Source organism: Aedes aegypti, chromosome 1 (genome assembly GCF_002204515.2).
Source record: "Aedes aegypti strain LVP_AGWG chromosome 1, AaegL5.0 Primary Assembly, whole genome shotgun sequence".
Taxonomy (NCBI): Eukaryota; Metazoa; Arthropoda; class Insecta; order Diptera; family Culicidae; genus Aedes; species Aedes aegypti.
In genome coordinates, this window is record NC_035107.1 from 258,662,288 (window position 1) to 258,674,717 (window position 12,430).

The window sequence follows — 12,430 nt, forward strand, 5'->3', positions numbered from 1 at the left end:
TTGAGGAATCGTATTTATGTTCAGGTCTGCAGGTTTTATTCAGTCAATGAACATATCTGGCCTTCAATAGTTGATTTACAAAAGTTCAACGGGAAGCAAGTATTTAAGACTCATGTTGTATCAAAATTTAACTTTTAAAAACACCCTTAGGTCAGTACTAATGAAATACACAGAACATCCAATGTTGCCAAACTCATGCCTAGTTTTCAATAACCACTGCATTGATGAAATCTGTCTTCCTTTCGCGATGCTCTATCCTCGTAGACCGAACAAACGTCATTTTCTCCCATTTCTTCGAATCGAAGTACATTTTTCCTGGCATTATAATTGAATGTCTCATTTAATCTACAAGTATAGTTATCTACTACGATACTAACGTTGGCTATCACACTACCAAGTGTTTGAAACTCTTCCTAGCACTCTACCTGCGCATTCGCTCACACTTCTCTATCAGTGTTTCCATCCAGTTCACCTATTATTATCCAATTTGAATTAGTCACAACGGATACGCACCTAACATAAGTGGCAACACTGTCACCCGCACAGTTCTATCACAACTACACTATTAAAAAAATAAATAAATAGCTTAGCCTAGCTTCGTGTATTGATCTACTTTTTGGTATTTTGTTCAGCCTTGGCCCTCACCGAACCGAAGACGTCTCCGATCACACCAATCCACACACCCATCCCTCTCTAGACCGCACTGCACTCCTCCTGCTTCGATGACGACAGATGGGGACTCTGATGCATGATAACCGTAGTGCCGATGGTGTCCCGAGACGTCCCGGACGATGCAGGCAGAAGACATTAGAGACTCTCGCCGATCTCGCTGTTGAGCCGGTCATTCTGCGTCGTCGATCGGAGGTAGTTCTCCGAGTAGACGCTCCTCGCTCGGCAGTCGTATCGCAAGCTGGACCTCCGCACGTTGATGTCCAGCGGGGACGTTTCCCGGCGCCACCACGCGCAGAACATGCAGTCCAGCGTGTTTCGGAACGCTTCCCGGAAGTCCCGGTTGAAGTAGGCGTAGATCAGCGGGTTCAACGTCGAGTTGAAGTAGCCGACCCAGAAAACTAGGACCACCACGATGTCCGGATTGGGACATTCGTCGCAGAGCGACGTGATTATGTACCTAAAATGAAGAACGTATCCGTATGAGTTCACCATTATCTACGTCACTCCACAGACTAAAAAACAACCATAGAAAAAACGGAAGCCAACAGAGGATAAACGTTCCCATGATGATTCCGAGCGTTCGTGCAGCCTTATGTTCTCGTTTCATTTTGATCAGATGTCGATCCTTGGTGGGCGTCTGTTCGGCATCCACCTCGTGCATGGTGAGCGTCCGGGACGAGCCGGATCCGCTGAGGGCTTCGCCGTTCGTACGCCCTCCTCCGGCACTTCCCGATCCGGTTCCTCCTACGCCTCCGCCACCGGCGTTGTGCTGGTGCATCAGCATGGCAGTCCCTTGGCGCATGGCCAACTGCTTCTCCTGTCGGTTGGCCTCGCGGAATATCTGGAAGTAGGTGAACACCATGATCGTGCAGGGGATGAAGAACGAGATCGAACTGGAGATGACGGCGTACGGTTTGTTCACGATGAACAAACAGCTGTCCGGGTTGTTCAGCACGTCCTCCTTGTGCTTGTCCGTGGTGTACCAACCTGCCGGTGGAAAAGGAAAACCGTAGGTTAGAAACTTTCTTTAGAAGAGGAATCTTAAGATTAGAGTAAGAATGATATTTTCGATTTTTTCGCAAGTCTAAGCTGAATAATACTGATTGAAATACAACTGAACTTTGCTCAAGATTAGAGATTAGGGATTATGTCGGAATCCTAAATAAGACTTAGTCTGGATCTTGAACAGAATTCTGTCGGAATCCTGAACAGGTTTCTGTAAGAATCCTGAATAGGATTCTGTCGGAATCCTAACGGGATTCTGTCGGAATCCTGAACGGGATTTTGTCGGAATCCTGAACAGGATTCGGTCGAAATTCTCTAGCAGGATTCTGTAGAAATCCTGAACACGATTCTGTCAGAGTCCTGAACAGAATTCTGCCGGAGTCCTGAACAGGATTCTGTCGGAATCTTGAACAAGATTCAAACGGAATCCTGAACTAGATTCTGTTGGAATCCTGAACTGGATTCTGTCGGAATACTGAGCAGGATTCTGTCAGAATCGTTACCAGGATTCTGTCAGAATCGTTACCAGGATTCTGTCAGAATCGTGAGCAGGATTCTGCCTGAATCCTGAACAGGATTCTGTCGGATCTTGAACAGGGTTATGTCAGAATCCTGAATAGGATTCTGTCGGAATCCTGAACGTTTTGTCGAACTCCTGAACAGGATTCGGTCGAAATTCTCTAGCAGGATTCTACCGTAATCATGAGCAAGATTCTGTCGGAATTCTGAATAAGATTGAAACGGAATCCTGAACTGGATTCTGTCAGAACTGAACAGGATTCTGTCGAAGTCCTGAACTCGATTCTGTCGGAATCCTGAACAGGATTCTGTTTGAATGCTGAACATGATTTTTTCTGAATCATTAACAGGATTTTGTAGAAATCCTGAACAAATGTTGTTTTGGAATTTGGAGCGTAAGCTTTTTGAATGGTTCAAAAGTTGAACTCTTTTGTCTGTATTTTCTTCATCCTTCACCTTGCTCGCTAAACCAACTTGAAACCCCTTATTTGACCTTTCCTGCAAACATATTTTCGACTTTCCCCCACAAAACAAAAGAAACAGCGCAGGTCACCCTGAAAACGTTGGCTCCATTAATTAAATTAGTCAGCGACAACAGCGGACTAGCGGCAATAAAACGCCCTTTCGCGTTTTGTTGTTAATTTTTTTTTCGGTGGCACAAAGAAGCAAACAGTATCGACGAACAACTCGCCGCTTGTCGCCGCGCTTTCCACAGCTAGGAAACTTATTAATAAACAGGAGCATGGTAGGGAGCAAAAATCACAATCCAAACTGCCTCCGGTCATGCAATAATGGCACCCCAACTCCACCGTCACAGCTGGGGAGCTTGAGTTGTCCTAGATTTCACTGTTCCTGACCAAAATTCAGCTTAAAACTTCTAGGCTTAGGGGAACATGGGACATGATGCCAACTTAGGCTCAAACGCATTTCATAGATAAAAACAATTTTACTAGAAACGTAACACAGCGTTTTACAATACTTCCTTTTGTCGTATCAAACTTTTTTTTTTTTCGTAAGAACAGTTTATTTGAAGCTTTACATCAATTTTGAAGAAGCATTAAAAACTAGTCCCGTATAATGGGATGTTAAGGGATGAAAAAAAAATCCACCTAAAATTCGAGCAACTTCTAGTATGCCAATAATTGAGCAAAATACAGTCCTACCATTCTCCCGGCGTGCATATCAAAAGCCAACTACAATGAAGAAAATCCTATGGCAGATTTCTGAAATAATCATAAAAATGTGTGATTTTTGGCGAAAATGCAAAATGGGGTGTTAAGGAATTTCAGCTTTGTATGTAAAACTATATTTTGCCAACAGCAAAAAAATATTATTTTGGTCAACATCGTTGATGGATCCCTTCAACTCTAAGGGTCTTGTTCAATCTACAGATGATATTACTTCTACAGATGATATTAATTCAAGTTGGAACTCCTGAAAACGCTTGCCGTTTTATTTTAACTGCTAAATCTCTCATACCTATTGATATTATTTTCAATCAAGCTATCAGTGCATCGCACAATTGTCTTGAAAAGATTTTTATACTTATATGCAGTATTCGTATCCTAGAACAGTGCAGAGCAATCTTGTCATGACTTGTCAAAAGAAGGATAACTTCAACAAGCTTTAAGTGTGAATAGGGTAAGTGTCCGATTGGCCTTTTAAATAAAGCACCACACCAAATCAGAGTTGTTTAATATCAATAGTATCAGCTGATGGCTGATGCTCTAAAACTATCAATATCACTTGAGAACTATCAATATCACTTTGATTTGACAACGAACAGCATTGATGCGACATCGTACTCTAGTTCATAATCACTGCATAATGAGTGATCACGTGGTAATTATCCATGCTTTTAAGGTTTTTCAGTGATCAACACGTAATTAAAATCTGTTTGCAGCACTGTCAATAAAAATCATACTGATAAATTGCCATTTTGTTTGCCTAGTTTTAGGCTAAACTTAACCCATCAGTGGATATAGTCTATCGCCATCAATGCACTGGTGATGGAGTAGACAGCATGATATTGATGTGATATGGAATGATCTGAATTGTATCGCAGTCGGCCTGTACAAATCAGCAAATTTTAAGCGTTGGTAGTGACAGCGAGCAATTCTGCACCAAATAACGGATTTGCATGTAACACCCAGTGGCATGATCGGGAAAAATCCTAACGAAAATTTTCCAATATAGAGCGGAAATCGCTCACACTATACCGCATACTATATATTTTCCAAAAAAAAGCTCGGAAATAACCTTATATTTTAATTGTTTATCTAGGACCTTGGTAATTAAAAGAATTAATAGCTCCAAAACCATCTCAAATAAGATGATCATTTATATATGCAAACTATTCACCAACGTGAACAACTTTTGAAAATATTATCATTGGATAACCCATATTTACAGATAAAAACTGAATCTACATTTTCCTACTCAAATATATTTCATGGTTTTGTTGATAAATGTATTTAGACCATAAAATTTGAACAAAAATGTTTTGAAAGGTTTTCAATTTATAGAAACCACAATACTTCATATTAATGGACAGCACCTATTACATAATGCAGTTCACAATCCTCTGAACAAACCGAGCATTTCAGATGACTAATGGATCGACTTTCTAGGTTTCTGTGATTTGTCGAACTTAAAACCCCACGAGTCCTTAACACCCCATTTTACGGTACTTGTTCAAAACTCCAATCAAACTGAAAAAAATATTTGGGTTGAACGAATTGAAATATTGCAGCATACAAGCCATTCATGACCCTACTGGAATCAAGTGTGCCCGCCTCATCTCAAAAAACCCTGGACTAGGGACGTTCCGATATTTCCGATATATCGGAGTATCAATATTTTGCTTTCGATATTCGATATTTTGGTATCGATATTTCCTATTCAATATATCGGTGAAATCGATATTTTCTTCCGATATATCGTACACTAAATAAGGAAAACAATTGTAGGGTTTCTCAAATTATAATCCATTTTATGTATTCAAAAAAGCAATTACCATTCGAATTGTAATATAATGTATCTTAACAGAATGTGTCAAAATACCAATAATCTTGAGTGTTCAAAGATTTTTTTCAGAAGTTAAACGGCAGGTCACTAAGCGATTTTGCAATTTTTCTTCATTCAAATATATCGTATAATATTCCGATATATCGATATTTTGATTCAATATATCGGTGGTATCGATACTTTGATTCGATAATCGTATCGAATCAAATATCGATACTTTGCAATATCGGAACGTACCTACCCTGGACATCCGTTTATTGTTCCACTAAAACATTTCTCGTCTCTCGTGCTGCTTATCAGAAGTTGTAAGAGAGGGCCATTTTATGAGAGTGAGGTCATGTAATAGGCTGAACGTATTAAACGAGACAGTACCATTTTTGGGACCTAGACGGACTGTCCCGTCTTTTTGAAGAAAATTTGCCATTTGGGGATATTTTTTTATTTCCGTACAAAGTGGGCCGAAGGGTCTCAGATTTTCATGAAACTTTTTCCACAGGCAGGGCTCATCAATATATGAATAAAAAAAAATTGAGAAAAATTCAGGGTCGCCTATTTTCCCGGAAAACTCAGTTGGATTTTTTTTTGTTTTCCCCTGACACTACTTTCTTTGAAAAATCACAAGAACGAGGCATCATAGAAACAAAGTTTTTTAATGAAAATGAAAGCAAATTTTCTCAGGAATAAAAAAAATATTAACTGGAAAAAGTTTCCAGAAAATTTTCCACCGTTGAGAAAATTTGTAAAGAAAAGCTGAAAAAACTATGCTCCAACTCGTGGAAAATTTTCAAAAAAATATTTTTGATAAGATAATTTTATAAGCTTTAATTGCAGAAATTATTGAAATGTATCTTTCTTTCGTTTTTGAGTTATGGCCAATTTTGTAAAAAATGTTCAAATGTGCCATTTTGAGCCTTTTCTTTGAAAAATCATAACTCAAGAAAGAAGCATCGTAGAAACAAAGATTTTTTATGAGAATGAAAGCAAATTTTCTCAGCAATAAAAAAATATTAACTGGAAACAGTTTTCCACAAAATTTTCTACCGTTGAGAAAATTCGTAGAGAAAAGCCGGAAAAACTGTGTTCCAATTAGTGGAAAACTTTCAAAAATATATTTTTGAGAAGGTAATTTTATAAGCTTTCATTGCTGAAATTTTTGAAATGTACTTTTTTTTTCGTTTTTGAGTTATGGCCAATTTTGTGGAAAATGACCATATAATCCTTTTCTTTGAAAACCCATATTTCTATCGAAGGATCGGAAAAACAAAGATTTTTTATAAAAGCAATTGCAAATTTTTTAAAACATCTGAAAAAAAGATATGGGATTGGTTTTAATGAAGTATAAGTCGGAATGGATGATATTTTTCATGAAAAATTACACCGCTAAGAAAAACTGAAAAAAAAACTGTTTCTGCCTCAATTTTTCATTGTGTGTGTGTGTGTGTGTGATACAATCCACCTCCCACTTGCCGGCAGTGCTTTTATGGAAGAAAATTGTATGCATGTATTTAAGGTGATTATAAAACGAAGCCAAACTTTGAATTTTCAAGTGCACAAGACGAGAGAAGCTGACAACAGTTCGCTTTGAAAACTAATCAAATTGCTTGCATGCTGGTGATGACCAATGGGATAGATTTTCAACGGGGAGCGCTGTTTGGTTCTCAAGTCTTGTGCTCTTGAAAATTTGAGGTGTGGCTTCGTTCTATAATCACCTTAATGATACCCTTCGATATCTTTATATCTGCAGACAATTTTAGCCCAGGAGATGAAAGGTGATAGCTCTACTGAAATTCCAACGACCTATTACAAGAATGGCAGTAAATACACACACATTCTGAGGTCATTTTCATTTACAGTAAGCCCCGCATAAAAACATCCAGATATCAAATGGATATATGCAATGTTTTTACACTTCCCGAATCGAAAATTATATTTTCGGCCCTGGCACGTATTTAGTTTGAATTGGTAATAAGTGAGTAAAGTAAACAATAATAAAGAACGATTTTACCAGGATGTGAAGCAGTTTTTCTCCGTCGCCGCACTGGGATTTCCGTAAAATACTATACACTTTTTCACCGCACTCCACGCGTAACACGTTCGATCCTGACCGCATCACCCGCCCCGCAGGAGCAAGTGTCGCAGTCAAAGGATCACACACTACTGAACCGATCCACGAGTCACGCCACTTTTTTTTTCCCTGCACTTCGCGTGTAACACGTTCGATCCTGACCACATCACCCGCCCCCACAGGAGCAAGCGTCACAGTCAAAGCATCACACACTACTGCAAAACAGGGGAAAAAATTCTCCGGCAACGAAAATACGCGCGAATCTGTCATGCAAAATCAATCGGACGACGCAAAACCGAACTGTCCTGCTTGGGCTTCACAAAGCACTCCTTGTGTATTTGTAGGAACTTGAATCAAAAAACAAAAATAATAGAACAACATTCAAACAATAGCGTTTTTCATCTCGTGTGTCACAGTCTGCTGCGACGTGTTGCCAGCTCGACGGAACATCCACCCCCGCCATTGAAGTTCTGGGAAGTTCAATTAGTTATCGCCTTATCCTCAGTACATCCAGCGGAAGTACCGCAACTTTAGCTGTTGATCGCTTATACACACCTGATGTGGTTTTTACCGACACCACCCTTGTCACGTTGTCTTTGCCTGGGTGGACATCTACAACTCGCCCAAGTTTCCATTGAGCCGGTGGAACATGGTCTTCGCGCAGTAACACTAGATCACCGACCTTGACTTCAGTGTGGTTTTTGTTCCATTTGTGACGTTGTTGAAGTTCAGCCAAGTAGTCAACTGACCAGCGCTTCCAGAAATCAGATCTCATTTTCTGAATGTGCTGCCACCTTGAAAGTGTACCAGCCTTGAGCTGATCATAGCTTGGTTCAAGAATCGCGTTAATAGCACGACCGATCAATAGGTGGCCTGGTGTGATCACGTTGTAATCGCTTGGATCGGAAGACTGTGCTATCAAAGGACGTGAATTCAGCAACCCTTCGACTTGAACCAGCAAAGTGTGCCATTCCTCTTCAATAAGCTTTGCTTCGCCGGCAGTGCGCTTCAGGAAGTATTTAGCCGACTTAACCCCTACATAGGGTGATCGAGGAGGAATAAAATGCCAGTTTATCTCACGGGGCATTTTGAACTCCTCAAGTGCTTCAACCGTCTGTTGTTGACGAAGTAGAACGTAAAGTTCATGCAGTTCTGAACTCGCACCTGCAAAGTTCGTGGCGTTGTTTCTGCCTCAATTTTTCATTACACTGAAAAGGGATTCCTTCTTTTCTACGGAATAAATAAGATTATTATTATTTCTTTTTTAATTTTATTTATTCAATTATTCAGTATATAACTTACATTTTCATCTTAATACTATCTATTTTTCAACCGGGAAGATTGTCTTTGGTTGCTAACACCAGAAGATTTGCGTTTCTTTGTATTATTAAGAACAAAGCATGCTGTATTTTCTTGGTTTTCATGTGCATCTGAGAATTCACTAGCAAAAATGCTTCGTTCGTCTTTTGGTATAAATGAATGATATTTTTTGTTCCAGGTATTGGAACAAGGTAATAAAATCTTTCCTGAAGAAATTTTTCAGCCTCTGAATAGTCATTTTCAGTTGCAAAGATAAATTTCCAATCTTTTTTAAATTGGTCTTTCACCTTTTGCGACACAGCCCAGTCGAAAAATTGTTTGGCGTTATTAATTTCTGCTGACTTTCTAATACTAGCATCTCTAGCCATTCGCTTAATGTCAAATTTTAAAAATGTTTGCAACCATGAACATAATTTTAAAATAAAAGCAGAATGGCAATTTTTCCCAACCTCACATGGTAAAGGTCCTTGTGATGGTTTCGGTGGCAACATTAAGCGATCGGCATCGGCACCCATCGTTAGAATTCCAATTTTATGTCACTGATCGCTGGTATATGCTAAAACATAAGGGTGGTCCTTTCGGTTTTCTCAAATTGTTGGACCCCTCGTACCGTGATGAATCAATATCCGGACGCTTAAGACGACACACATGTTAAAACCTTTATGTAAGTATGTTTTGCTGGAATATTCTTGAAATATTATTGTTCAACACATTCTTACAAACCAAATTTTCATAAAAATGATGAAATAATACTCGATAACCATGATTTTTACAAGAAAATTATTAAAACATTGACGCTTACCTTTTCTTTGAATCCGGACACCGGTGTTTTTAAGTCCGGACACTGTTGGATCGAAATCCGGACATCTGTGTAAAATCTTGATTTATTTTAATATCGCTTATGAAAATCATGTCGAACTCAATAAATTATTGCTCCTTGACAAAATCGATGAAAATATTTATCTCATAATGTTGCACGTAAGTAATATTAAAGTTTTGGTCACCTGAAATGGAGCGCATGCAGCTTGAACTGAAGTGCGTGCGACTTGTGTGTCAATCACTAAAGATTTACACGATTTATTTCACATTTGTTCGTATTCTGTTATCTCACACTACTTTTCATGTATATGTTTTACAATTTTTCTCCAACTTTCCTATAAACATCACTTTTACTAGTAAAAATCAGGCTTTTAAAATGATGTCCGGATTTAAAACCACTGACTCGTAATCCCGGACAGTCTCTCAACACACCGTAAAATACATATTTGCATCATAATCTTCAACAATTGTGTTACAGAACATTCAAAAAAGCTTTATACAAACAATTATGTTCAAAACACTGCAAAAAGAAAGTTTCACACACTTTTTCTTGAACAAATCGTTGTTCGTACTTTGGCCTGCGCGTCAATAGATTTTTGAACTTGAATTTGCATGAACCGCGACGAAATGACATTAAGCATAAGCATAAGCATAGATGACCATACAATTCGTAGTTGCTACTCCGTGATTGACCAGAACAATCAAGATTGCACAGGAAATTAATGAATGAGGCTTGGGATTAGCTTACCATTCTTCAATGTGCACAAATCGAGAGTTCAAATTTAAAAGTCAATAACGGCACCGGCCACGTCCTTACGGTCATCGGGGAAGGGAAGGAATGGTAGTGTGACTACCGTTGTTACTAGAGACCGAGATCACCTCTGCATCTCCACGGTTCTCATGGAAAGGATATTGGGTTAGTGGGATAAGGTAGAGATCTGGGAGTCACCAATGTTTGGTGATGCGATCCATGATATAATCACGCCTAACCGGATTCGCGAAATAATTCGATAATCGCATTGTACGACTAACAAGTGTTCATCACTCGCCCACGCAAGAGCAAGCGACGCGATCAATAGATCAAACACTACTAGCGATCCGCGGTGCTTTTTCATTTCTCTGAGCGAACGACGTGCGTCAAGTTTGATCCTGCCCCCATCGCCCGCCCCCGCAGGAGCAAGCGTCAAGGTCGAAGGATCAAACACTACTCATGAACCGCGACGAAATGACATTCAACAGAAACTACTATTTTGTTATTATTTTTATCAATAATTTGGCTGTGGTTACTAGATTTAAAATGATAGCACAAAGATCTACAATAATAAAAGTAAATAATTTGAATAAAATCCAAACATATAGGCATTCTAATCAAACTTTAATTAATGAATATTACCAAAGTGACCGGATATTGGTACCGTCCGGATTTTGATTCATCACGGTACGCCAGCTGGCTAATTGGCATGTCCCAAAAAATAACCCTTTTTAACCCGACTTGACCCAGTAACCCACCAGAATAACTCAGGCCACAGGAATATTTCCGAGTTCCTCTGGTCACTTCCAGAAACTAGATATGTGGGCCAGTGAACTGTCAAAAAATCTTTTGAATCCGTTAAGAATTCTCTGAACGGTGAGGGTTTCAGTATTTTTGCTTTCACTCAGGCCTATACGTGTTAATTCATTATAAAAACGAATAATTAAATAGGATTTTTTTATTTAGCATATTTAGTACCAGAATGATTCTTCGGTATATCTTCAAGTTCAGGAATTGCATTCTTCTTTTATTCCTTTGGTCCAAAATCATTGATTGAAATGATCAATCAATTGAACAGCTGATATAAGATAAAAAAGAAATAATCTGATTGTTTTATTTTTTTCCAATGGATGCCTTATAATTCAACATGATGGGCGCTAAGATGGTAAAAAATTCATTCAACTGTTTAAAACCAAGATGCAGTCGAATTTGAAGATGGCCGCAGATTTTTGAATCTCAAAATGATACTCCCACGTATTGGCGTCATGCCCACATTGGGGCAGAGACTGCCTCTCAGCTGTTAAATGTCACTATTTTTTCACTTGTATGTTGGGCGGCAGTTAAAACGATACTTTATGGCAAAGAAATTCAAGAAATTTTTAGCTCAAAAACTTAAGAACTGATTTATAGAAGAATAAATAAATGCATTTTTGGTAATGTCTTACATTAAAACTACATATATCACCACGATTCATACTAATATTACAATGCGCAATCTAAAATTTTCATTCAATAAACAACAATGCACATAATGAATAAAATGTTTGTTTATTTCAATCAATGGTTTTAGACAGTTTTCATCCATGTAATTATGTGTGCCGCTAAAACCATTTTTTTTTAATTTTGTCACCAGAATATAACTGAATGGCAAAAGCATACGAAAACTGAGCTTTTCTCTAGTCAGCTCGTTCAGAGTTGAGTACGTGTCCTAACTTACAAAAATAACTAAGTTGCAGAGATTAAAATAGAAATGATTTCGAAATTTATTCGGCTCCATAATGCCATATGCTACATGAGCCCTCAGTTAAATATAATAAAATGGGGTGACTTTGACCGCCCTTTTCGATGCATCTCTTGACTAGCACGGGAGGCAAAAAACTAATCCATGACCATCCAGTGGCTATTTATAACGTATTCTTGAAGCTTGCCACATTGTTTTCATTATTCTGATTTTAGTTTGCTGTAAAAATCTTGGCCCAAAGTCACCCTTATGGACCAATGTCACCCCGCACGACGGTAGCTTTCATCTGAGATAAAAAAAAAATGTGGGCAACCATTTTGAATTTAGCCACCATTTGTTTGCGATTCCTCATCATAATACGCTGTTTTTCATCACGCCAATCTACCATGAAACAACCTACTTTCCTGCACTGAAGTATGCAGTGCGGGAATCGTCATTACGCAACTGAAACCAGTGCTGTAATGATTTATTACGCAACGCTTTCTCAATTCTCTTTCAACAACATTTTTTC

General features: G+C 38.6%; 1 protein-coding gene across 1 annotated transcript in view; it reads right to left on the minus strand.

Annotated features, from left to right (window-relative positions):
* Positions 1-210: 210 nt before the first annotated feature.
* The window catches only part of LOC5567283 (octopamine receptor beta-2R), a 410,493-nt gene continuing 398,273 nt past the window's right edge, over positions 211-12,430 (minus strand). The window contains exons 6-7 of the mRNA XM_021837650.1: positions 1,197-1,659; positions 211-1,129 (exon numbers count right to left, since the gene is read on the minus strand). Of these exons, the coding sequence (XP_021693342.1) occupies positions 808-1,129; positions 1,197-1,659 (785 nt within the window). The 3' untranslated portion in view covers positions 211-807. The remainder of the gene's footprint in view (positions 1,130-1,196; positions 1,660-12,430) is intronic.